General features: G+C 47.9%; 1 protein-coding gene across 1 annotated transcript in view; it reads right to left on the bottom strand.

Annotated features, from left to right (window-relative positions):
• Positions 1 to 10,554: 10,554 nt before the first annotated feature.
• Positions 10,555 to 25,495, bottom strand: part of LOC140483455 (SLIT-ROBO Rho GTPase-activating protein 3-like) — a 273,429-nt gene continuing 258,488 nt past the window's right edge. The window contains exon 20 of the mRNA XM_072581655.1: positions 10,555 to 24,001. Within this exon, the coding sequence (XP_072437756.1) occupies positions 23,582 to 24,001 (420 nt within the window). The 3' untranslated portion in view covers positions 10,555 to 23,581. The remainder of the gene's footprint in view (positions 24,002 to 25,495) is intronic.

The raw sequence follows: 25,495 nt of genomic DNA, 5'->3' as shown, positions 1-25,495 counted from the left end.
GGCTTGGAACCGTGTACCTCAGTTTGGATTGGGAAGCCTGTGTACCGCAGTTTGGAATGGGAAGCCTGTGTACCTCAGCCTGAAATGGGAACCCTGTGTACCTCAGTCTGTGCTGGGAGGCCTGTGGACCTCAGTCTGAGCTGGGATCCCTGTGTACCTCAGTCTGAGCTGGGAACCTTGTGTACCTCAGCCTAAGCTGTGAACCCTGTGTACCTCAGCCTGAGATGGGAACCCTGTAGACCCCAGTCTGAGCTGGGAACCCTGTGTTCCTCAGTCTGTGCTGGGAAGCCTGTGGACCTCAGTCTGAGCTGGGAACCCTATATACCTCAGTTTGTGCTGGAAATCCTGTGTACCTCATACTGAGCTGGGAACCCTGTGTACCTCAGTCAGAGCTGGGAATCCCGTGTATCTCAGTCTGAGTTGGAAAGCCTGTGTACCTCAGCCTCCGCTTGGAACCCTGTGTACCCCAGTCTGAAATGGGAAACCTGTGTACCTCAAGTCTGAGCTGGGAACCCTGTGTACCTCAGTCTGTGCTGGGAACCCTGTGTACCTCAGTCAGAGCTGGGAACCCTGTGTACCTCAGCATGTGCTGGGAAGCCTGTGTACCTCAGCCTGAATTAGGAATCCTGTGTACCTCAGTCTGGTCTGGGAACCCTGTGTACCTCATTCTGGGCTGGGAGCCCTCTGTACCTCAGTCTGAGCTGGGAAGCCTGTGTACCTCAGCCTCCGCTTGGAACCCTGTGTACCTCAGTTTGGAATGGGGAGCCTGTGTCCCCCAGTCTGAAATTGGAAGCCTGTGTACCCCAGTCTGAAATGGGAAACCTGTGTACCTCAGTCTGAGCTGGAAACCCAGTGTACCTCAGTCCGGAATGGGATACCTGTGTACCTCAGTTTGGAATGGGAAGCCTGTGTACCTCAGTCTGAGCTGGGAACCCAGTGTACCTCAGTCCGGAATGGGAAACCTGTGTACCTCAGTTTGGAATGGGAACCCTGTGTACCTCAGTCTGAGCTGGGAACCCTGTGTGCCTCAGCCTGAGCTGGGAACCCTGTGTACCTCAGGCTTGCTGGGAACCTTGTGTACCTCCGACTGGGCTGGGAAGTCTGTGGACCCCAGTCTAGGCTTGGAATCCTATGTACCTCATACTGACTGGGAACCCTTTGTACCTCAGTTTGGAATGGGAACCCTGTGTACCTCAGTCTGGCCTGGGAACCCTGTGGGCCTCAGTCTGAGCTGGGAACCCAGTGTACCTCAGTCTGAGCTGGGAATCCTGTGTACCTCAGTCAGGAATGAGGACCCTGTGTACCTCAATTGAAATGGGAATCTTGTGTCCATCAGTCTGGGCTGGGAACCCTGTGTACCTCAGTTAGTCCTGGGAATGCTGTGTACCTCATACTGAGCTGGGAACCCTGTGTACCTCAGTTTGGAATGGGAACCCTGAGTACCTCAGACTGAGTTGGGAACCCTGTGTACCTCAGTTTGGAATGGGAACCCTGAGTACCTCAGACTGAGCTGGGAACCCTGTGTTCCTCAGTTTGGAATGGGAACCCTGAGTACCTCAGCCTCGGCTTGGAACCCTGTGTACCTCAGTTTGGAATGGGAAGCCTGTGTACCTCAGTCTGAGCTGGTAACCCTGTGTTCCTCAGTCTGTGCTGGGAAGCCTGTGGACCTCAGCCTCCGCTTGGAACCCTGTGTACCCCAGTCTAAGCTGGGAACCCAATATACCTCAGTTTGTGCTGGAAATCGTGTGTACCTCATACTGAGCTGGGAACCCTGTGTACCTCAGTCAGAGCTGGGAACCCTGCGTACCTCTGTCAGAGCTGGGAATCCCGTGTATCTCAGTCTGAGCTGGAAAGCCTGTGTACCTCAGCCTCCGCTTGGAACCCTGTGTACCCCAGTCTGAAATGGGAAACCTGTGTACCTCAGTCTGAGCTGGGAACCCTGTGTACCTCAGTCTGTGCTGGGAACCCTGTGTACCTCAGTCAGAGCTGGGAACCCTGTGTACCTCAGCATGTGCTGGGAAGCCTGTGTACCTCAGCCTGAATTAGGAATCCTGTGTACCTCAGTCTGGTCTGGGAACCCTGTGAACCTCATTGTGGGCTGGGAGCCCTCTGTACCTCTGTCTGAGCTGGGAAGCCTGTGTACCTCAGCCTCGGCTTGGAACCCTGTGTACCCCAGTCTGAAATGGGAAGCCTGTGTACCCCAGTCTGAAATGGGAAACCTGTGTACCTCAGTCTGAGCTGAGAACCCTGTGTACCTCAGTCCAGAATGGGAAACCTGTGTACCTCAGTTTGGAATGGGAACCCTGCGTACCTCAGTCTGATCTGGGAACCCTGTGTACCTCAGTCCGGAATGGGAAACCTGTGTACCTCAGTTTGGAATGGGAACCCTGTGTACCTCAGTCTGAGCTGGGAATCCTGTGTACCTCAGTCTGAGCTGGGAATCCTGTGGACCTCAGTCTGAGCTGGGAACCCTGTGTACCTCAGTCAGGAAGGAGAACCCTGTGTACCTCAGTCAGAGCTGGGAACCCTGTGTACCTCAGCATGTGCTGGGAAGCCTGTGTACCTCAGCCTGAATTAGGAATCCTGTGTACCTCAGTCTGGTCTGGGAACCCTGTGTACCTCATTCTGGGCTGGGAGCCCTCTGTACCTCAGTCTGAGCTGGGAAGCCTGTGTACCTCAGCCTCCGCTTGGAACCCTGTGTACCTCAGTTTGGAATGGGGAGCCTGTGTCCCCCAGTCTGAAATTGGAAGCCTGTGTACCCCAGTCTGAAATGGGAAACCTGTGTACCTCAGTCTGAGCTGGAAACCCAGTGTACCTCAGTCCGGAATGGGATACCTGTGTACCTCAGTTTGGAATGGGAAGCCTGTGTACCTCAGTCTGAGCTGGGAACCCAGTGTACCTCAGTCCGGAATGGGAAACCTGTGTACCTCAGTTTGGAATGGGAACCCTGTGTACCTCAGTCTGAGCTGGGAACCCTGTGTGCCTCAGCCTGAGCTGGGAACCCTGTGTACCTCAGGCTTGCTGGGAACCTTGTGTACCTCCGACTGGGCTGGGAAGTCTGTGGACCCCAGTCTAGGCTTGGAATCCTATGTACCTCATACTGACTGGGAACCCTTTGTACCTCAGTTTGGAATGGGAACCCTGTGTACCTCAGTCTGGCCTGGGAACCCTGTGGGCCTCAGTCTGAGCTGGGAACCCAGTGTACCTCAGTCTGAGCTGGGAATCCTGTGTACCTCAGTCAGGAATGAGGACCCTGTGTACCTCAATTGAAATGGGAATCTTGTGTCCATCAGTCTGGGCTGGGAACCCTGTGTACCTCAGTTAGTCCTGGGAATGCTGTGTACCTCATACTGAGCTGGGAACCCTGTGTACCTCAGTTTGGAATGGGAACCCTGAGTACCTCAGACTGAGTTGGGAACCCTGTGTACCTCAGTTTGGAATGGGAACCCTGAGTACCTCAGACTGAGCTGGGAACCCTGTGTACCTCAGTATGTGCTGAGAAGCCTGTGGACCTCAGTCTGAGCTGGGAACCCTGTGTTCCTCAGTTTGGAATGGGAACCCTGAGTACCTCAGCCTCGGCTTGGAACCCTGTGTACCTCAGTTTGGAATGGGAAGCCTGTGTACCTCAGTCTGAGCTGGTAACCCTGTGTTCCTCAGTCTGTGCTGGGAAGCCTGTGGACCTCAGCCTCCGCTTGGAACCCTGTGTACCCCAGTCTAAGCTGGGAACCCAATATACCTCAGTTTGTGCTGGAAATCGTGTGTACCTCATACTGAGCTGGGAACCCTGTGTACCTCAGTCAGAGCTGGGAACCCTGCGTACCTCTGTCAGAGCTGGGAATCCCGTGTATCTCAGTCTGAGCTGGAAAGCCTGTGTACCTCAGCCTCCGCTTGGAACCCTGTGTACCCCAGTCTGAAATGGGAAACCTGTGTACCTCAGTCTGAGCTGGGAACCCTGTGTACCTCAGTCTGTGCTGGGAACCCTGTGTACCTCAGTCAGAGCTGGGAACCCTGTGTACCTCAGCATGTGCTGGGAAGCCTGTGTACCTCAGCCTGAATTAGGAATCCTGTGTACCTCAGTCTGGTCTGGGAACCCTGTGAACCTCATTGTGGGCTGGGAGCCCTCTGTACCTCTGTCTGAGCTGGGAAGCCTGTGTACCTCAGCCTCGGCTTGGAACCCTGTGAACCCCAGTCTGAAATGGGAAGCCTGTGTACCCCAGTCTGAAATGGGAAACCTGTGTACCTCAGTCTGAGCTGAGAACCCTGTGTACCTCAGTCCAGAATGGGAAACCTGTGTACCTCAGTTTGGAATGGGAACCCTGCGTACCTCAGTCTGATCTGGGAACCCTGTGTACCTCAGTCCGGAATGGGAAACCTGTGTACCTCAGTTTGGAATGGGAACCCTGTGTACCTCAGTCTGAGCTGGGAATCCTGTGTACCTCAGTCTGAGCTGGGAATCCTGTGGACCTCAGTCTGAGCTGGGAACCCTGTGTACCTCAGTCAGGAAGGAGAACCCTGTGTACCTCAGTTGAAATGGGAATCTTGTGTACATCAGGCTGGGCTGGGAACCCTGTGTACCTCAGTTTGTGCTGGGAATGCTGTGGACCTCAGTTTGGAATGGAAAGCCTGTGTACCTCAGCCTGAAATGGTAACCCTGTGTACCTCAGTCTGTGCTGGAATGCCTGTGTACCTCAGTCTCTGCTGGAAACCCTGTGTACCTCAGTCCGGAATGGGAAACCTGTGTACCTCAGTCTGAAATGGGAAGCCTGTGTACCTCAGTATGAGTTGGGATCCCTGTGTGCCTCAGTCTGTGCTGGGAAGCCTGTGTACCTCACTCTATGCTGGGATCCCTGTGTACTTCAGCCTGTGCTGGGATCCCTGTGTACTTCAGGCTGTGCTGGGAACCTTGTGTACCTCCGTCTGGGCTGGGAAGCCTGTGGACCCCAGTCTGGGCTTGGAATCCTATGTACCTCATACTGACTGGGAACCCTTTGTACCTCAGTTTGGAATGGGAACCCTGTGTACCTCAGTCTGAGCTGGGAACCCTGTGTACCTCAGTCTGAGCTGGGAACCCTGTGGAACCCAGTCTGGCCTGGAACCCTGTGTACCTGAGACTCGGCTTGGAACCGTGTACCTCAGTTTGGAATGGGAAGCCTCTGTACCCCAGTTTGGAATGGGAATCCTGTGTACCTCAGCCTGAAATGGGAACCCTGTGTACCTCAGTCTGGGCTGGGAACCCTGTGTACCTCAGTCTGAGCTGGGAACCCTGTGCACCTTAGTCTGGGAATGCTGTGTACCTCATACTGAGCTGGGAACCTTGTATACCTAAGATCGGAATGGGAACCCTGTGTACCTCAGTCTGAGCTGGGAACCCTGTGTACCTCAGTCTGTGCTGGGAAGCCCGTGGACCTCAGTCTCTGCTGGGAACCCTGTGTACCTCTGTCTGAGCTGGGAACCCTGTGTATCTCAGCCTCGGTTTGGAACCCTCTGTACCTCAGTTTGGAATGTGAAGCCTGTGTACCTCAGTCTGTGCTGGGAAGCCTGTGGACCTCAGTCTGAGCTAGGAACCCTGTGAACCTCAGTCTGTGCTGGGAACGTTGTGTACCTCAGCCTGAGCTATGAACCCTGTGTACCTCAGTCTGTGCTGGGAGTCCTGTGTACCTCAGTCTGGGCTGGGAATCCTGTGGACCTCACTCTGATCTGGGAAACCTGTGGACCTCAGACTGAGCTGGTAACCCTGTGTACCTCAGTCTGAGCTGGGAAACCTGTGGACCCCAGTCTGGGCTGGGAATCCTATGTAACTCATACTGAGCTGGGAATCCTTTGTACCTCAGTTTGGAATGGGAACCCAGTGTACCTCTGTCTGGAATGGGAAGCCTGTGTACTTCAGTCTGAGCTGGGAACCCTGTGTGCCTCAGTCTGTGCTGGGAACCCTGTGTACCTCAGTCAGGAATGAGAACCCTGTGTACCTCAGCTAAAGTGGGAATCTTGTGTACATGAGTCGGGGCTGGGAACCCTGTGTACTTCAGTCTGAGCTGGGAACCCTGTGTACCTCAGTCTGAGCTGGGAACCCTGTGTATCTCAGTCAGGAATGAGAACCCTGTGTACCTCAGCTAAAGTGGGAATCTTGTGTACATGAGTCGGGGCTGGGAACCCTGTGTACCTCAGCCTGAGCTGGGAACCTTGTGTACCTCAGTCTGGAAAGGGAACCCTGTGTACCTCAGTTTGAGTTGGGACTCCTGTGCACCTTAGTCTGGGAATGCTGTGTACCTCATACTGAGCTGGGAACCCTGTGTACCTACGATTGGAATGGGAACCCTGTGTACCTCAGGCTGTGCTGGAACCCTGTGTTCCTCAGTCTGGAAAGGGAACCCTGTGTACCTCAGTTTGAGTTGGGAACCCTGTGCACCTTAGTCTGGGAATGCTGTGTACCTAAGATTGGAATGGGAATCCTGTGTACCTCAGACTGTGCTGGGAACCCTGTGTTCCTCAGTCTGGGCTGGGAAGCCTGTGGACTCCAGTCTGGGCTGGGAATCCTGTGTACCTCATACTGAGCTGGGAACCCTTTGTACCTCAGTTTGGAATGGGAACCCTGTGTACCTCAGTCTGGAATGGGAAGCCTGTGTACCTCAGTCTGAGCTGGGAACCCTGTGTACCTCAGTCTGAGCAGTGAACCCTATGTATCTCAGTCTGAGCTGGGAACCCTGTGTACTTCATTCTGGAATGGGAAGACTGTGTACATCAGTCTGGACTGGGAACCCTGTGTACCTCAGTTTGGAATGGGAACCCTGTGTACCTCAGTCTGAGCTGGGAAGCCTGTAGACCTCAGTCTGAGCAGTGAACCCTGTGTATCTCAGTCTGAGCTGGGAACCCTGTGTATCTCAGTCTGAGCTGGGAACCCTGTGTACCTCAGTCTGTGCTGGGAAGCCTGTGGACCTCAGTCTGTGCTGGGAAGCCTGTGGACCTCAGTCTGTGCTGGGAAGCCTGTGGACCTCAGTCTGAGCTGGGAACCCTGTGTACCTCAGCCTCGGCTTGGAACCCTGTGTACATCAGTTTGGAATGGGAAGCCTGTGTACCCCAGTTTGGAATGGGAAGCCTGTGTATCTCAGTCTAGGCTGGGAACCCTGTCTACCTCAGTTTGTGCTGGGACTCCTGTGCACCTTAGTCTGGGAATGCTGTGTACCTCATACTGAGCTGGGAACCCTGTGTACCTCAGTCTGTGCTGGGAACCCTGTCTACCTCAGTTTGTGCTGGGACTCCTGTGCACCTTAGTCTGGGAATGCTGTGTACTTCATACTGAGCTGGGAACCCTGTGTACCTAAGATTGGAATGGGAACCCTGTGTACCTCAGACTGTGCTGGGAACCCTGTGTACCTCAGTCTGGGCTGGGAAGGCTGTGGACCCCAGTCTGGGCTGGGAATCCTGTGTACCTCATACTGAGCTGGGAACCCTGTGTACCTCAGTCTGGAATGGGAAGCCTCTGTACCTCAGTCTCGAAAGGGAACCCTGTGTACCTCAGTCTGAGCTGGGAACCCTGTGTACCTCAGTCAGGAATGAGAACCCTGTGTACCTCAGCTAAAGTGGGAATCTTGTGTACATGAGTCGGGGCTGGGAACCCTGTGTACCTCAGTTTGTGCTGGGAATGCTGTGTACCTCATACTGAGCTGGGAACCCTGTGTACTTTAGTTTGGAATGGGAACCCTGTGTACCTCAGCCTGAGCTGGGATGCCTGTGTACCTCAGTCTGGGCTGGGAACCCTGTGTACCTCAGTCTGGAAAGGGAACCCTGTGTACCTCAGTTTGAGTTGGGACTCCTGTGCACCTTAGTCTGGGAATGCTGTGTATCTCATACTGAGCTGGGAACCCTGTGTACCTAAGATTGGAATGGGAACCCTGTGTACCTCAGACTGTGCTGGGAACCCTGTGTTCCTCAGTCTGGGCTGGGAAGCCTGTGGACTCCAGTATGGGCTGGTAATCCTGTGTACCTCATACTGAGCTGGGAACCCTTTGTACCTCAGTTTGGAATGGGAACCCTGTGTACATCATTCTGGAATGGGAAGACTGTGTACCTCAGTTTGGAATGGGAACCCCGTGTACCTCAGTCTGAGCTGGGAAGCCTGTAGACCTCAGTCTGAGCAGTGAACCCTGTGTATCTCAGTCTGAGCTGGGAACCCTGTGTATCTCAGTCTGAGCTGGGAACCCTGTGTATCTCAGTCTGTGCTGGGAACCCTGTGTATCTCAGTCTGAGCTGGGAACCCTGTGTATCTCAGTCTGTGCTGGGAAGCCTGTGGACCTCAGTCTGAGCTGGGAACCCTGTGTACATCAGTTTGGAATGGGAAGCCTGTGTACCCCAGTCTAAAGTGGGAAACCTGTGTACCTCAGTCTAGGCTGGGAACCCTGTGTACCTCAGTCTGTGCCGGGAACCCTGTCTACCTCAGTTTGTGCTGGGACTCCTGTGCACCTTAGTCTGGGAATGCTGTGTACTTCATACTGAGCTGGGAACCCTGTGTACCTCAGTCTGGAATGGGAAGCCTCTGTACCTCAGTCTCGAAAGGGAACCCTGTGTACCTCAGTCTGGGCTGGGACTCCTGCGTAACCTCAGTCTGAGCTGGGAACCCTGTGTACCTCAGTCTGAGCTGGGAACCCTGTGTACCTCAGTCTGAGCTGGGAACCATGTGCACCTCAGTCTGAAATGAGAAGCCTGTGTACCTCAGTCTGTGCTGGGAACCATGTGTACCTCAGTCTGTGCTGGGAATCCTGTGTACCTCATACTGAGCTGGGAACCCTTTGTACCTCAGTTTGGACTGGGAACCCTGTGTACCTCAGTCTGGAATGGGAAGCCTGTGTACCTCAGCCTGAAATGGGAAACCTGTGTACTTCAGTCTGAGCTGGGAACCCTGTGTACCTCAGTCTGTGCTGGGAAACCTGTATACCTCATTCTGTGCTGGAAAGCCTGTGGACTTCAGTCTGATGTGGGAATCCTGTGTACCTCAGTCAGGAATGAGAACCCTGTGTACCTCAGCTAAAATGGGAATCTTGTGTACATGAGTCTGGGCTGGGAACCCTGTGTACCTCAGTTTGTGCTGGGAAGCCTGTGTACCTCATACTGAGCTGGGAACCCTGTGTACCTCAGTTTGGAATGGGAAGCCTGTGTACCTCAGTCTGAAATGGGAAGCCTGTGTACCTCAGTCTGGAAAGGGAACCCTGTGTACCTCACTTTGGAATGGGAAGCCTGTGCACCTCAGTCTGAGCTGGGAACCCTGTGTACCTTAGCCTGAGCTGGGAACCCCGTGTACCTCAGCCTGAGATGGGAAGCCTATGTACCTCAGTCTGGGCTGGGAACCCTGTGTACCTCAGTCTGGAAAGGGAACCCTGTGTACCTCACTTGGGAATGGGAACCCTGTGTACCTCAGCCTGAGCTGGGAACCCTCTGTACCTCAGCCTGGGCTGGGAAGCCTGTGTACCTCAGTCTGGGCTGGGAAGCCTGTGTACCTCAGTCTGGGCTGGGAAGCCTGTGTACCTCAGTCTGAGCTGGGAACCCTGTGTACCTCAGTTTGTGCTGGGACTCCTGCGTTCCTCAGTCTGAGCTGGGAAACCAGTGTAACTCAGTCTGGAATGGGAACCCTGTGTACCTCAGTCTGAGCTGGAAATCCTGTGTACGACATACTGAGCTGGGATCCCTGTGTAGCTCAGTCTGTGCTGGGAACCCTGTGTACCTCAGCCTGAGCTGGGAACCTTGTGGACCCCAGTCTGGGCTGGGAAACCTGGGTACCTCATACTGAGCTGGGAACCCTGTGTACCTCAGTCTGGAATGGGAAGCCTCTGTACCTCAGTCTGGAATGGGAATCCTGTGTACCTCAGTCTGAGCTGGGAACCCTGTGTACCTCAGTCTGGAATGGGAAGCCTCTGTACCTCAGTCTGAGCTGGGAACCCTGTGTACCTCAGTCTGGAATGGGAACCCTGTGTACCTCAGTCTGAGCTGGGAACCCTGTGTACCTCAGTCTGAGCTGGGAACCCTGTGTACCTCAGTCTGAGCTGGGAACCCTGTGTACCTCAGTCTGAGCTGGGAATCCTGTGTATCTCAGTCTGAAATGGGAACCCTGTGTACCTCAGTCTGTGCCAATATCCCAGAGTACTTCCATCTGTATCCGGAACACGGTTTACCCCAGTCTTCATATCAATTGGATTTAAATTCCAATAACACCAGCAATCTGCTGTGTCCAGTTTATTCCCCCCCCCCCCCCCTTTTATATGTTAACACAAACAGTGAACACTGGATAACTCTTCTCTGAAGTGGGGCATCGAGATTGGACTTTTGCATCACCCCCCCCCTGCCCCCGCCTCCCCCATGACTGTACACTGCTGGACGAATGTCTGAACATGTTCAGGCCTTGAGACTGTTGCTGAGAGCTCTTTCCCTGAGCTGGGGGTTTGTGGCCATTTGTAAATTGGCTGTGACCAGACAATTGCCTGACATAATCGTCAGCATCTACACTGAAATCAGACAACAACTGAAATGTCTCAAAATGAGGAAAAAATAAATCAGCCAGACACCAGGTCCAGTGGAAAGGGAAGCCATTTTATTTGATTAGTGAGAATTAATGTCCTCTCTGATCAACGGATTGGTGCAGATGACATCAAGTTACATCACAGAAGATCCAATCAGATGCTCTACCATCAATGACATCATCAGACAGTACAAATAACAATCCAGTCAGAAGATCAGCATCAAACATCACTAAAAAGGACAGCCTATCACAAGCCCTGCAGCTGCCTGGTAACAGTGAGAATCAACCTATCACAGAGCTCAGTGCAATAGGGCTAACCAGTCAGGAAGGGTAACGCCATATACCAACTTGGGGATCTGTTAATTCTCTTGTTGTCCTATACATGTCTAATTTTACAAAATATACAATTCAGGTTGCAAAAGTGCAGTGCCATTACATAGAAGGGGACCTTCAATCCCAACCACACACATGGCTGTGGGAATAATTCATATCTTCAATAAACTGCTGTGAGACAGACTTGCTGTGGATGACCGTGGGTAACCTGGGACCTTTCGGTCTGGGTGAAAGATTACATACTGCCTTTTAGGGGATACAGTACTTTGGTTTCTGGGTTCTCTCAGGTTTGTTGAGATAGTGGGAACCATCTGCTCTGACATCACCCATGGACATTTGCAAATAACACAGCTTGCCTTTGAATTAGGGCTTCAGTTCAGTACTGATGGAGTGCTTTCAGATGAGATACAAAATCAAGGCTCTTTAAGTTGAATCTCAAAGAATAAACAGCACGTTTTGTAGAAGAACACAGGAGTTCTACCTTGCATCCTAGCCTACACTCAATTGACATCACTAAAACAGTTACATGTATATTTACTTCGTTGGTGTTTGGAGGATTTCACTGTGCACAAATTGGCTGTCGCACTTTCCTATGTCCCAATAGGGGACTACACTTCAAAAGTATTTAATTGAGTGTGAAGTGCTTCCTGACCACCGGAGGTCACGGAAGGCATTAAGAAATGCATGTTCTGTCTTCCATCTTAACAGAAGTGCAAGGGAAGGAAAAACTGAAGGGCAGGATGGGCAGAATGTTATCATTAATGGATATCATTAAAGATGAACAATTTGTGATATTTGTGGGGCGCAACTACCCCCCCCCCAAAAAAAAACAGTTGTCACATTTGTGTCATTCACAACAGTCATGGTATTTTTAATGTCACCTTTAGACAAAACATGATAAAGGTGCTACATAAATGAAAGAATTGTTGTAGTTTGGGAATCGAGCAGGCCACTTCACCTGGTGATCTGGGCACTTTGAAACATCAGAAAGCTGATGAGAAAGATCCTTTTTCCAAATGGCACGATAACATGACCATATATGATTACCTCACCAGTCTGATTTCCCAGGAAGAGTTGGTCAAATAGAAGCTGGTTTGGTGATCATGGCTAGAAAACCAAGGGCATGTTTTTGGTGTATTCAGTGGTGCTGGTTGAGTGACAGACAACGAACATGGTCTTCTTCAACTCGTGCCATGGGTTATTATTTTACACTCTCATGTGAGATATGTTAAGACCAACATTTAGTGCCTCAACTAAAAGATAGCACTCCCTTGGTGCTGCACGGTAACATCAGCCTATATTATGTGCTGAAGACCCAGAGTATTAATGGAAACCTCACAATGCCTGACTTTCAACATTAACTAATGCCGTTTGCAGAGAGAGAGAGAGAGAGAGAGAGAGAGAGAGAGAGAGAGACTCTGCAGAGGGGTAAAAGGGGAACTTGAATCCAAGTTCCTACTTTCTAGGGTTTGTAATGGAAACTGGTCCATCATTGACCCCAGGTAACTCATTTCACTAAACTCCCAGTTCATGCTGAGCTGATAAAGTATCAGACCATAACATCTATGCAGGGTGTTTTGGCACAGTGGTAGTAGCTAGAAAATCGGCGTTCAAGTCCCATCTTTCTCAGGTATGTTCCTCAGCAAGATGATTAAAAATAATGATAATGTCCATTCTCAATGCTGAGCTCTCTTAGGAAGTAAATGACAAGATTGACTGAAAGTATAAAACAGGATCCAAGCTTCTTTGAGTCAACATTCAAATTAGAGCCTTGAATCTCCCTTATGGAAAGGACAAATAGAGAAAGAATTGGAATTTAGTCCCATTTTAGGTCTTCATTGCCTACTGGGAGACTAGTGATCAGTGGCCGAGCCCAGGCTGCAAGTGGTTGCAGGAAACGGCAGAGGAACCTTCAAGGCTTGCACGTTAGTCATTGGTATGGTAACTAGTGGCATAATGAGGGAGGGAGAACAGCTCAGCTCAGCTCAGCTCTGGGGAAGTGGTTGTGATGTCTCTGTCCAGTTGGGAATAAGAATGCATCTTGGTTTTACTCCTCACTGATTCCAAATAACTGGAATTCGCTCATGGACCATTCAGGACTGTAGGATTGTAGGCACTGGGAAAATTGCTGTGATCCATAACCACTTGTGCTGTGGGTTGGATGCAAGCCCTTGTGACAGATGATTCCTTCAATCCAGTTTCATTCAAATGCTCCTTGCTGCTTTTTTTTGAACCAAGACCTTGTTGAGGGCCAAACACAAGAAACAGAATAATGAGAGGGGGTGGTGGATGTTGTCTGCCAGATCAGTTCTCCTTTTCTCCTTCCATGTGCAACTTCAAATTGCAGAGACCACTGCGGCTTGGGCCTTATTTCAATAAGTTCACTAAATGTGAAAAGGAACTCACAGAAGTATAGGATGGATGATATAAGTGTCTTGCCCTCTTCAGTAGCTACTGAGGTTGATTGAGCATTACTGGTTTGTGAATATATCAATTCGACAACCATGCTTATAGTTATAAACGTTCCTCGGCATAGATGTATTTAAATCACAGTAGCAGTCAGTTTGAGAGAGCAGCGAATAAAAGTATAGAACATCCAAAGCCTGATTAATAGATCTGATTAATTATTGCCACGTGTACCTAGGTACAGTGAAAAGTTCTGTTTTGCATGCAGTATATCATGCAAAGTGCATTCAGGTGCAACAGAGCAAGAAACACAATATTACAGCTGCAGTGGTGGTGTACAAAGAATGAGATCAATATTAAATTTGAGAGGCCCATTCAGAAGTCTAATAACAGGTGGGAAGAAGCTGTTCTTGAATAGGGGCTTAGGGGGATAAGATAGGATGTAAATGTTCAACTTGTTGAAGACACGAGTTTAGCCTCGTCTGTAGTATTTCATCCAATTCTGGGTGCCACACTTTAAGGACGTAAAGGCATTGGAGTGCAGAAAAGATTCAGAAAAATGAGGAACCTTCAGTTGTGAAGAGTGGTTGGAGTAGTTAGCACCATTCTGCTTGAACAAGTGAAAAGGAGATTGGACTGAGGTGTTCAAATCATGAAGGTCTATACAGAACAGAAGGAAGAGAAACTGTTCCCACTTCCAAAGGATTGGAAATGAGCGTGCACAGATTTAATGTAATTGGTGAACAAATACATAAAAGTGAAATGGGGTGGTTAATCAGTGCTGGCCCACCTCTCGTGAAGGAATAATAAATACAAGGGACTTTCTCTCACCCATCAAATGGTTCAGGTCTGGAATACTCTGCCCAAAAACTAGTTGGATTCAGATGCAATTGAGGTTTTTAAAAGGGAATGCTGTTCAAATAGGGAGAATGTGCTGGAAGAATGGCTGTTACATGGGGAGCCAGGACAGAGACAGTGGGGCTGAATGGGCTCTTTCTGTGTTGAAACCATTCTGTGATTGTGCACAGCATTGCAAAACCCATAAAGACCCAGCAATGGAGGCCATTAGGCCCATTTGTATGGGCCTTTTCTTTGAGAAAGCTATTAAATTATTCCTTACCTATTCCTCTTCCTCAGAGCTTTGCTATTGCTTCTTTTTCAAGTCTATCACTAATTCTTATTTGAAAGTCACAGCTGAATCTGTTTCCAGTGGTGTTTCAGGTAGTGCATTCCAGCTGAGTACACATTCTCATCTGCTTCGGTTCTTTCATCAAGGAGAACAAGAAGGGCAAAACTTGGTTCCAGCAACAAGTAGGTACCATCAATTTGTTCCGTTCTTCAGGCAGCCTCCCACCGGCAATGTATACTGACAGTCTAGCTGCTCGCTGCCCTACATATTTACATTGACTCACAAAAGAGACCCTACTCTTTGCTTGCCTTAGAGATAGATGTTTGACTAGGAATGAACAACGATCCTAAATGACGGAGCAGAATGACATGCAAACATGAGCAGGAGTGTAGCTTTCATCTTCATGGCATAGGTTTGACCGAGAGTAGACTGGAATGGAACACTTCTTCTGTGACAGCAGCATCGAGCACTCTCAGATCAATATATTACAGATTGGATACAAGGTAGAATATTCCTTACAGCAAATCCCAATCCAAGGCTGGTCACTGCTACCTCTAGTACAGACTGGAATGAAGTCTGTTGCAGATGGAGTGAAACAGCCTAAATATTTAAAGAGAATATTAGAGTCAGAAAATTTCTGCGAAAAAGATGTTCCATGTAAAGATATGTGTGTATTGTAAAGCATCACACGATCTTGTGGTTACACACAATGGCCTAAAGACCAGTCCTACCATCTTCAGGGGTGACAATACCCCCCCGAAAACTCCTGAATCAAGTTGAGTCTTTCTTGCACGCGCGCGCACACGCACACACACACACACACACACACACACACACAAAGACTAAACTGTTTTGCAGCCTCACCTCTCCAACATTGATTGATGCTGCATGAAAGAAAAAATAAAGGACTGCCCCTTGCAGCACATGTTGTATTGAGGTATGTGCCTTTTTAATCATTGCCCAGCCATGCAGCTCCTGTGGAGCATAGGTTGAAGTGGGAAAAATTCAGAGTGGAAATGGCTATGTTCAAAGAGCTGTTGGAGACGGCTGTTGCCGGTTGTCACAGATAATGGAGAATGAATACTGTGTAACCATCGGATGCAAGGGTGGAAGCAGGCCATTCAGCCCATCAATTCCATACCACCCCTCTGAAAAGCATCCCACCAGACCTATTTCCCCCAGCCCAGATCCTTTAACCCCGCATTTCCCCTGGCTGATCTACCATTTAGCCTGTACATCCCTTGACACTATGGACAATTTAGAATTGCCATTCCACCTAATCTGTTGGTGATGGTTGGGCTGTTTGGCTCAATCCAGTGTTGGATTGGTCAGTTTGTTAAGATCATAATCTTAATGACCTAGAAAGAATTATTTGTGGGGAATTGAGAGGGCAAAGCTGTAGGAGGCGGCTGTGGCAGAAATAAACACAAACATTAAATTGTTTCTGCTGTTCATGCCAAAACCTATCATCTTCCCAGCTACAAGGTGTTCAGATTATTCTAAAGCCTCATGTTTCAATGGTGAGTTTACTGTGAAGGCCTAAGGGATGAGATGGCCTGCAAATTGAGAAAAGCAACCTGCTCTCTGCTTGTGTGCCAGCTCCAGCATTCAGTTCGACGAAACACAAAAATGAATTCCTGATACACAGGAGAAAAAAGTCCCAAGGTTTTTATCCCCCTCAGACTTTGACTCTAGTCGTAGTACAATGAGGCTTGGATAGAACAGGGTTGAGCATTGGGAAGGTGGAGAAATGTAGACAAGCAATTAAAAAAAAAGCAAGTCTGTTTCACAGGTAATACAAAACAAAGACCGACAACAATTCTTTTTATATAACACGGAATATGAACAAACTTTTAGAGAGAGAAAAAAAATCATTCATTTACATTTCCAAAAGGATAACATGTCCATGTCCAAGTCCAAAGGATATTAAAAAAAAATAAATTAGAAACCAACATAGTTTAATTAACACAGAGGTGAGATTACTGTTAACCTCCATGTATGTAGAGGGACATCACTCCATACAGTCACTACATCATTTACCATTTACAAGTTAAACATTTGCATCGTGATTAACAACAAGCTACTTAGCTACTAAGTGCAAAATCTTGGTGAGCGGAATCGACTAATTCTATCTCCTCTCAGTTTGAAAACAGTCAACTGTTTGTTAAACATAATTTACAGCATATTTTCAACTGCTATGAACACTATGTACGAGACTACAACAGGCAAGAGAAACTCCAAGGCAGCTTGCCTGTGAGAAAGAATGCTTGTTTTGTGGGACATCATCCTTTGGTAGTTTCCCACCTCCCCCCATACATATGAGAATGGCAATGACATGGCTAATGGACATTGTAGAGCTATTGTAGAATGATCTACCAAATAGCCTAGATCAACAATCCAGGTATAAGTGAGCTCAACTTCCACTGTGGCAGTTGAGAACTTGAATTAATTCTTTTCTGAAAAAAAAAGAGGCAGTTTCCATGAAGTGGATCATGAATTAGTCCAAAAATCCAATTGGGTCACTGCTGTCCATTAGAGAAGGAAACCTGTTATTTTTACTCAGTTTGGCCTTTATGTGATTCCAGTCTTACACCCATCTGCGTCAACTACCTGAAGGAGCACAGTAAGACACTTAGCTGTGTCAAAACTGCTTCTCAAGAGGTTGTCCTCCCACCACTTTGTTAGCAGATCACACTGGACAAGAAATTCTAGCCATGCCAGAGATCCCTGATTCTGTCAATTAATTAAAATAAAGGTGGTTTTCTTCCCTTGAGAGCTCAAAACATCTCCTGTGATCACTTCAGAACTCTGGTTGGTAAAAACAATGATCAGTGTGGAATGGAGTCTCTCTGATCGGAAAGATTCTCCCCAAATACTGGCCAAGTCCGTGTGGTTTAGTTGATCTCATCTTGGGTGGTTCTAGGAACCCTTGGCTGCAGTGTCCAAGGTTTCCTGTGAGAACATAACAACATTCCAGATCTTTTTAAAAAAAGGTGTTTCAGCTCAATCTGCCCAGTGTCCTTGCTCTCCCACAGATTTCCATCCCTTCAGCTACCTCACTTCCTTAATGAAGCTAATGTTTTAAACCCAAACTTTTAAAAAAATTTCTTCTGAAAGAATACTGCAAGGAAGTCTTGGAGGTGTTTATTAACTGACTTAGTGAACAAATACTTCCTGGTCTCCATCTGAATTCTCCCTTACATTCTACTAATGTCAAATTTATGCCATCTGATTCTAAGTTTAAAAAAATGGTTTCCCTTACTCAAACTGTTTGATATTGGAACAATCTCAGTATTTAGCTTCCCCCTTTCTGAAGCATCGAGTTCAAGTTTCTCCCAATTCATTGATGATTCCCGATCAGACTCCTTACCTTCTCTAACGAACATCGGTGGTTTCATGCCAAGGTGATTAGATTTGAACAGCTTTAACTAGCTCAAATGAATTCCAAGTATAGTCCCAGATATTGGTTCTGTATTATATGTACGTATATTTTCAGTCACTTTCATAGCACAGATAAGAGATCTTTCAACATGCCAATTCCTCAAAAAATCCCAATCCCTTCATCTACACTTTTCACTTGGTTCTGAACGTTTTCCCTTTTAATACAAGGCCAATTTCCCAAAATTCCTATTGAATCTACACCCACCACATCCTTCAGGCAGTATAGCCCAGATTTGAACAACTCTCAACATTAAAACAAAATTGATTTCCTCCTTCTCTCCCTTGGTTCTTTTGCGAATTGCCCTAAACATGGTTGCCAACCAACCTGCATGAAAAAGGGTTCAGAATAGTGAACAACCCTATTTAAAAACAGCCCTTGAAGGAGGAGATTAATACCAGCTTCTCTTCTTTCCAGTCAATTCGTTAATTGCTGCACTACAGATTTTAAACGAGATGTCAGTTGAAATGATGCTGGCTGATGTTAACAATGGGCAGATTCAGACCGAAGCTACAAATTGGCATCAATGAGTCTCCACCTAACAAAGTCTTGTATTGCCAATTGAATTCAGGCAATTACGTATTTACATGCTCCATTACTAACCCACCTGCAAGAATTCATCGTGAGTGCAGTTGTCCAGGTTCTTTGGATACTGCCTGACACTACGGGAACAGAAGGGCCATGTAAAGGATTAAAGATTACTGTTTTATAGATCTGCGTTTTGTAGGTCTGTCACCTGCAGCCACAGAGCAGGTTAGTGGTAGAATCAGGTGGGAAGCTGTACCATTGCTCTCCACCCTCCCCCCTCGTTGGGTACACAGTTGTCTGCATTCATGTATGGTCATCTGGGTTAGGAGCTGAAACTCCTGGACCATGAAAGAGTCAACACCAAGGAACTGTATCCCAGGAGGAATTAACACCCTTGGGATCCCATCCCAGTAAAAATCCACTCCAGTTGGATCACAATCCAGCAGGAGTCGGCATCTGTGGAAGTTCAGTGGGGATGGGGGAAAAAAAAATATTAAACGTCTGGGACAGTGGTTACTGACGCTCTGCTATGTTAACAGCAGAGACCTGAGCAGGTTTGATGATGTGTACAGGTTTGTTTGAAAACTGGTGTCTGAGAACATTGTGGGATCTTTCACAATTTGAAGGAGCCCCCAGCGCTGTTGATCGGTATTAAAAATGCCCTTGTACATTCCCACCCTCTCCGGAAATAGGCTGCTGAATGACATCTTTAATCTCCCCCCACTCGCTTTTTCCATGGGCTGTGCTCATTTAAACAAATGTTACGCCTCTTAATATTTTCTACTGCTGATGAAAGGACAGCAACTCGGAACATTTACTTTGTTCCTCTCTCCACAGATGCTGCCAGAGCTGCGGAGGTTTCACAACAGTTTCTCGGTTTTTAGCTCAGATCACCAGCATCTGCAGTACTTTGGCTGTCTGACTGATCCATGCATCCTCCTCTCACAATTTATGCTCAAGGACCCAGGATCAATTTTATGTTTCTCCATCTCAAAACAGGCTTGATTGAGAATGGAAAATGTTGGCTTCTTTCGAACACAGCAGTCAGGTGGGGAGGGAGGGGGAGGAGTGGGGGGCGGGGTGTTCAGGTCAGGCTGACTACTCTGTCACACTATCCATTTTGGAATCCAGTGGCCCTCCCTAATAGAAATGTGTATGTCTCTCTCTTACACACACTTTGGATGGCGATGTTTTTGTCAACTGAGCACCAAGTTACAGAAACAGATTTATACTACCGTTGATAGAGTCGAACGCACTCAAGTAACTTCAGAAACTCACCTAAAGATCCACAAAATTAAGAGAATATTACCTCAGTGCTCTGTACAGGCCGACGGTTTGACCCATAACAGGAGCTCCGTCAAGAGACGGAACAGCTGCATGCGCTGTCCAATGTGAAAGAGAGTCATACATACAAAGCACAATCTGCTGATGCCTGTTTCTACTGAGCGGTCAGGTGTCTCTAGTGGAACCTCATGTTTTGCACCATATGGCCTTAAAAAGAGGTGTTATCTTCTACATTTGTATATCGAAGTGCATGTTTCAGACACACAGGCCACACCAGACCCACTTATTATCTTTCTAAACTAATACAGCATGCACTGCATGCGCCTCTTGTAATAACGATGCTTGATCTCATTCCACCATTGGCCCTGTGCGTCAACTCAGATTTGCAGATTTTAAAGTTCAGACAGATGAAAGCAGGGCCGACAAGAGCAGGACAGAAAAGCATCAGCCAGGGTTCCACAGAGCCTATTGTAGGCCCACCAGTCTTCAATGTAGCTCCTCCTGGTTGAAGCTGGAAGTTCAGCCAGTTGCCTCCATTGAGGGTTGACTGTAGGCCTCAGTGTCCCTGCTAACCTACAGAGGAAGTAAAAGCAGGGAGGGCACTTCCAAAATGAATGGCAATGGCTCAGATCCATGACCTGTCATGTGACAAGAGGTCTGAGGGTGAGGGGGAGGGGAGTATGATGGACATTCCCACAAGTACACCACAGGAGACTGGGAGGCAGGGCACAAAACTCTTTGCACACGCAGTATGGCTTACTGATCCATTGGGATTGTCCTGACATTTCTAGCGAACCAGGATCAATCTTCAAGTCTGAGGAGATCCAGGGAGCAGATATCTTGGTTGAATGACAAAAAAAGTTCATTTTCAACTGAGATGGGAAGATGGCACGGTTTCAGGGTGGGAGTGCGAGGGAGAGGCTGGTGACAGCAGGGAGGTCATAGGACCAAATCTCCAGGAATATTAACAGCTAGGGTGCCAACCCCTCGTGCAATACAGTGCCTCTCAAGTCTATTAGACAAATGAAAGGGAGTCATGAGGAAGAGCCCTGTGATGTTCAGGGAGATCCCTCCCTGATTATGTCTGCCATCTCTCTCTCCTTTTCAAAGGCATGACTCAAAACCTCTCTCTCTGACCAAGGTTTTGGTCAAAATGTCCTAGTATCTCTTTCTGCAGTGCAGTGTCAAATAGTCTGTTTACGTTATTGGCGAACACTGGGAGGTGTTTTTACAACGTTAAAATGCCCATAGTCATTGGGGGTGGAGGGAGTGAAGTACTGGATCAGTACTGTGACCTTGTTATGGTACAAAGCAACAATCAATCATTCAGAATCATGCTCCTGGCAATGCAGTGAAAGCTCATTTGCTCAAGGCTAATGGTGGATGGTGGTGGGAAGCAGCTCATTGTTGGCTCTCAGATGAAAATAAAATGAATTAAATATTTTTAATCAGTCACTTCAGATGTGTTAAGGCACGTCTCTGGAGCAGATGGAATTCAAACCAGGCCTACAGGTAGGCACACGACCATGACACAAGAAACCCTCTGAAAAATCAAGCCGAGAGAAACCAGTTCGCTCCAGCAGCATGAGATGCCTTTTACAAAACTGAAGTTCTAGCCACAGTCTGCAGGAAATGCTTCAACTGGTAACACCTAACAACATAGGAACAAGAGGTCATCATTCAGCCTCATTCAATCTATTCCATTACATCACCATCAATTTGTATTTTGACTCCTTCAACTTGTCTTGATTCCACAACACAAGCTAACAAAAATCCATTCATCTCTGTTTGAATGTTCATTGCTCCCATTATCAATACCTTTTGTGGGTGGAGAGAGTTCCAGATTTCCATTTGTCTTTGTGCAACAACTTGACTGTAGATCCGACAACATTCAAGAAGTTCAATGTTGCCCAGTACAAATCTGCCTGCTTAGCTGGTACCCCATCCACCAAGCTTCAATGTTCACACCTTCTACCACTGACACTGAGTAACAGCAGTGTGCACCAACTTCAGGATATATATAACAGCAACTCACCAAGGCTTCTTCCCTCGACCAAAAGCAACAGATACATCAGAATACCACCATCTGAAAGTGCACCCTCTGCTGTTCCTTCACTTGTCACTGGATCAAAACCCGAAATTCCCTCCTTAATGGCGTTACGGGTCTATCTACAACGTGTGGTCTCAAGAAGGCAGCTCACTGTCACGTTCTCCAAAGCAGTTAGGAATGGGCAATAAATTCTGGCCAAGCCAGTGATGAAATTGTTTTAAATAAGATGCTTTTCAAGTAACTCTAAAAAGCTTGGCTTCAATTTGAATACTTACAATCTATCACTGACACATCCTGCACAGCTAAAGTCAGACATGGTCAGTGCAGCAGTTCAGCAAATCTCAGATTTGGAGTAATGGTGCTGAGGTACCCAAGTTCAGCAGTACTCTTGGCCTCTGTGTCTCTCCGGTGACAGGAGGGGGTTAGGGTATCATTAGTAGTACCACTCACTGCGCGCGGGTGGACACACACACACACAAAGCCAATGGAAAATGACAGTCTTCGCAGTCTAACTGTTCATCCCAATTCACTCACTGTCCAGGAAGGGAGTTGAATGAGATAGCGGAGGACCAACAATCACTCCCAATAGGAGTCAACTCTTGGGAACAAACTCCTCAAACGTTAAGAACACAGTCGTATCGCCATCCCAGCTTGAATAGTGAAACACAAATTGAAGGACGCTCCTTTGTCGCACATTCGTGATGTGGAAAAATCAGTCACCAGCCACAGATCATTTTCTACCTATCCATATCAAAATTTGCCACCTTGTAGTCTTTACGCATTATGTGTACAGAGTTTGTAATGCAATTTGTTGTTTCAGTACTGAAGTTGGGGTTGGCATTGAAGATGCCCTATTACCTTTCACCTTTGACAGTGGACACCCCACAACAGCTGGGGTTAGCCAAACAGCAACAGTCAATCCCCACTCCCCAAAATAGCACACCCTCCCACTCCAGCACATACAGAACCAAATGAAACCAAGAACCATAATGACAATGTGCATTTGTCAAACGAGATGATGGGATTTCACATTAAATGTCATGTAGTCCCTCTGCCTGTTTTAGTAACACTTTGTACATCAAAAACAGTTTCTTACAAAAGGAATACTACATTGATTAATTGCTTCACAAAAAGAAGTAGGATAAGTTAAACTACATATTTTAACCACAGACTCTGCCTAATTTCCATATTATTGTTATGTTATGCTGCATTGAGTAACAACTGCATTATTTATTAATTATTGAATTGAAATAGTGTGCTACAATATTTATACTTTGCCTCCGCTCACTGAAGCAGCAGCAGGACCGAGGTTTTGTTTTGTCCTCCTCTATGTACATAGACGTCAATCCCAGGGGCAGGAGGAGCCTGGGACCTCAACAGTCGGACGAGTGGGCTCCTGACAGAGCTAATGGCCAAACTCCTGGCCCATGTGGCCAACCTTCTTCAGTCACGGCCAAACAGCGAGCCGTGACAATGCATGCACCTTTTTCTTTTCCTCGTGTCTTCCTCATATTGCTTGGATGGCAGCTTGCCTGAGCTCACAGAAGAAAGGGTCGGTGTCCGAGGTAACCCTGAAATGGAGTCCTTTTCTTTATATTATATATCTATTTATATGTGGATATATTTTCCAGTGCTGACTTGTTGCTACGGGCAACCCTCGTTTCACTAGGAGAAATAACTGCTGCACTTTTACTTCAAGTATATATTTATATATATATATATATAATTTCTTTTTAAAAAAAGGAAGGGGATAAAGCAGTTCTAATCTTGCAAGGCTTCCTTCCTGCATCCAGGTAGTGCTCCAGACTGGAAGTTAGGCTCAAGGCCCTCCCAGCCAAGTAGGCCCAAGCGGCCTCCTCCGTCGCGGGTGAGAGAGATAGAGGGGGAGAGATGCCAGGCCGGCTCAGGTCACATGGTGCCCGACTTGTCCGACGCGCCATTGGGAAAGACCTTCTCAGTGGGGGTAAGGGCAGGGCTGCCCAGCCCAGAGCTGCTGCCGCTGCTGCTGGAGCGGTGCTGGATCACAGGCCGAGCGGGCCTGGTCGGCGGGGGCCGGAGCTGCGACCCCACCAGCCTGGCCGACAGGGCCGGCTTGAAGGTGGTCATCATCTCGCTGGATGAGCTGGAGCTGCGCCTCATGGCGGCGTCGGGGTCACGGATGACGATGGTATGGAGCGGGCTGGCGGGCTCAGAGTTGACGGCACTCGACTGCGGGTTCTTCATCTGCTCCAGGGTGTCGAGCACTACGTCGGGGGCTTGCTTCGCCGTGTTCTGCCTCTCCAGTTCACGCAGCTCATGGAGCGCCGTGCTCATGGTCTTCTCAATGTCCTGGGGCCAGAAACAAAACTGAAAATTATTCTTCAGTAGCAGTGCCAAAACTAAAGAAGAAAAAAAAATAAATGAAACATTCCCACGTCCAGGAAAACGTTCGAAAAGAAAAAGCTCCTTTTTTCCCCCAAAACAAATTTTATTGCATGTCTTTTGGTTACAAGCAGTTTATCGAGCATTTACATTTATTGAGTACAGAATATACAGGACAAGGTACATGATAACATGCGATAGCCAGTGTACCTTGTAGAGAGGGCTCCACCAACAACAACCCCGCTCCCCCCCCCCCAAACCCCCCATGAGGCTGATTCTAGGGAGTGGTAACAGTGTTGGGATGCCAACCCTTCAGGAGTTTTTAAAGACAATAGGATTCATGTCTTGGATGCTACGAAGAAAAATATCTAGTGGAGAGTAATCATTAAGCCATTTGATTGTTTTTATAACAGTTTGTGTTTATAAACAGGGAGAAAGTGCTATTTGGCCAATAGTTAAGAATCATTTATTCAATCAGGTGACCTAGAGTCTGGACCTCACAGATAGGAACAGCACTAAGAATCTCAATTCTTTTAGCACTTGAAGATGGCTATGTGGAGGCAAGGGATAGTTGGAGGTGGAATGGCTGGATGGATGATGAAAGGTTTACGGATATATCTAGTTGGCAAGATCCACCGTGACACTTCACCCACAGACTCAATATTTGGTGGGTTTTGGTAGCACAGGATCCCAGTAGCACAGTGACTGGTCAGACAAGAGTGAGAGCATGGATGCACCTCTTCTGGGTTTCTGAGGCAACGTTGAGATTCTTTGGCCAGTGGCAGTAGGGTGAACATGGGGACCAGGCTTTGCGTCCTCTCTCAGGCTCACACTGTGCTGTTTGGATGTTGGCTATAAAGCCTCACTAACCATTGCTTAGATCTCCTACCAACACCTCAGTTGGCCGCCTTTGGAAGCCAGAAGCCTAATCATTTTCGGGTCTAGGGAGAATCGGGAAGATGGGTGCTGGATTTAGTTCAACCTGCTGACAAGTTTCATTCCACACGTGCTAGTCCTTACACATGTTATGTACTCTTCCTGGGTCAATTATTTGCTTGCCCTGGCTGCTGCATATGTTGGGGTCCGGCCTTACTTTGTCACAATAGGTTGGCAATATCTGACAACCCTAAAAAGATGCAATGGACTGCCCTCTCTTCCACAGCCTTTAGTTCGCGAAAGTGCATTACATTTTTGTACAGAACCCATGTCTAAAAGTCATCAGTTGTCTCTCAAAACTTCTCACTGCTCCCCTAAGCATCGCGTTCCATTCACGTGATGGTTGGTTCTGATCCCTTTTCATTCACGAGAGCCTGTAATAGTAATATTGAGAATTTAAGGGCTGGCCAAAGGCACTAATGCAATGTACCTAATGACTGATGAGTTAATACTCCATCTGATGTGTCACTTAGTCTTAACTGAATCTGGTTCAATTCTAATTACTCAAGGTAATTACCCATACGC

The sequence above is a fragment of the Chiloscyllium punctatum genome, chromosome 12 (genome assembly GCF_047496795.1).
Source record: "Chiloscyllium punctatum isolate Juve2018m chromosome 12, sChiPun1.3, whole genome shotgun sequence".
Classification (NCBI taxonomy): Eukaryota; Metazoa; Chordata; class Chondrichthyes; order Orectolobiformes; family Hemiscylliidae; genus Chiloscyllium; species Chiloscyllium punctatum.
Note: the sequence above shows the minus strand (reverse complement) of the source record. Positions and strands in the feature narration are given on the sequence as shown.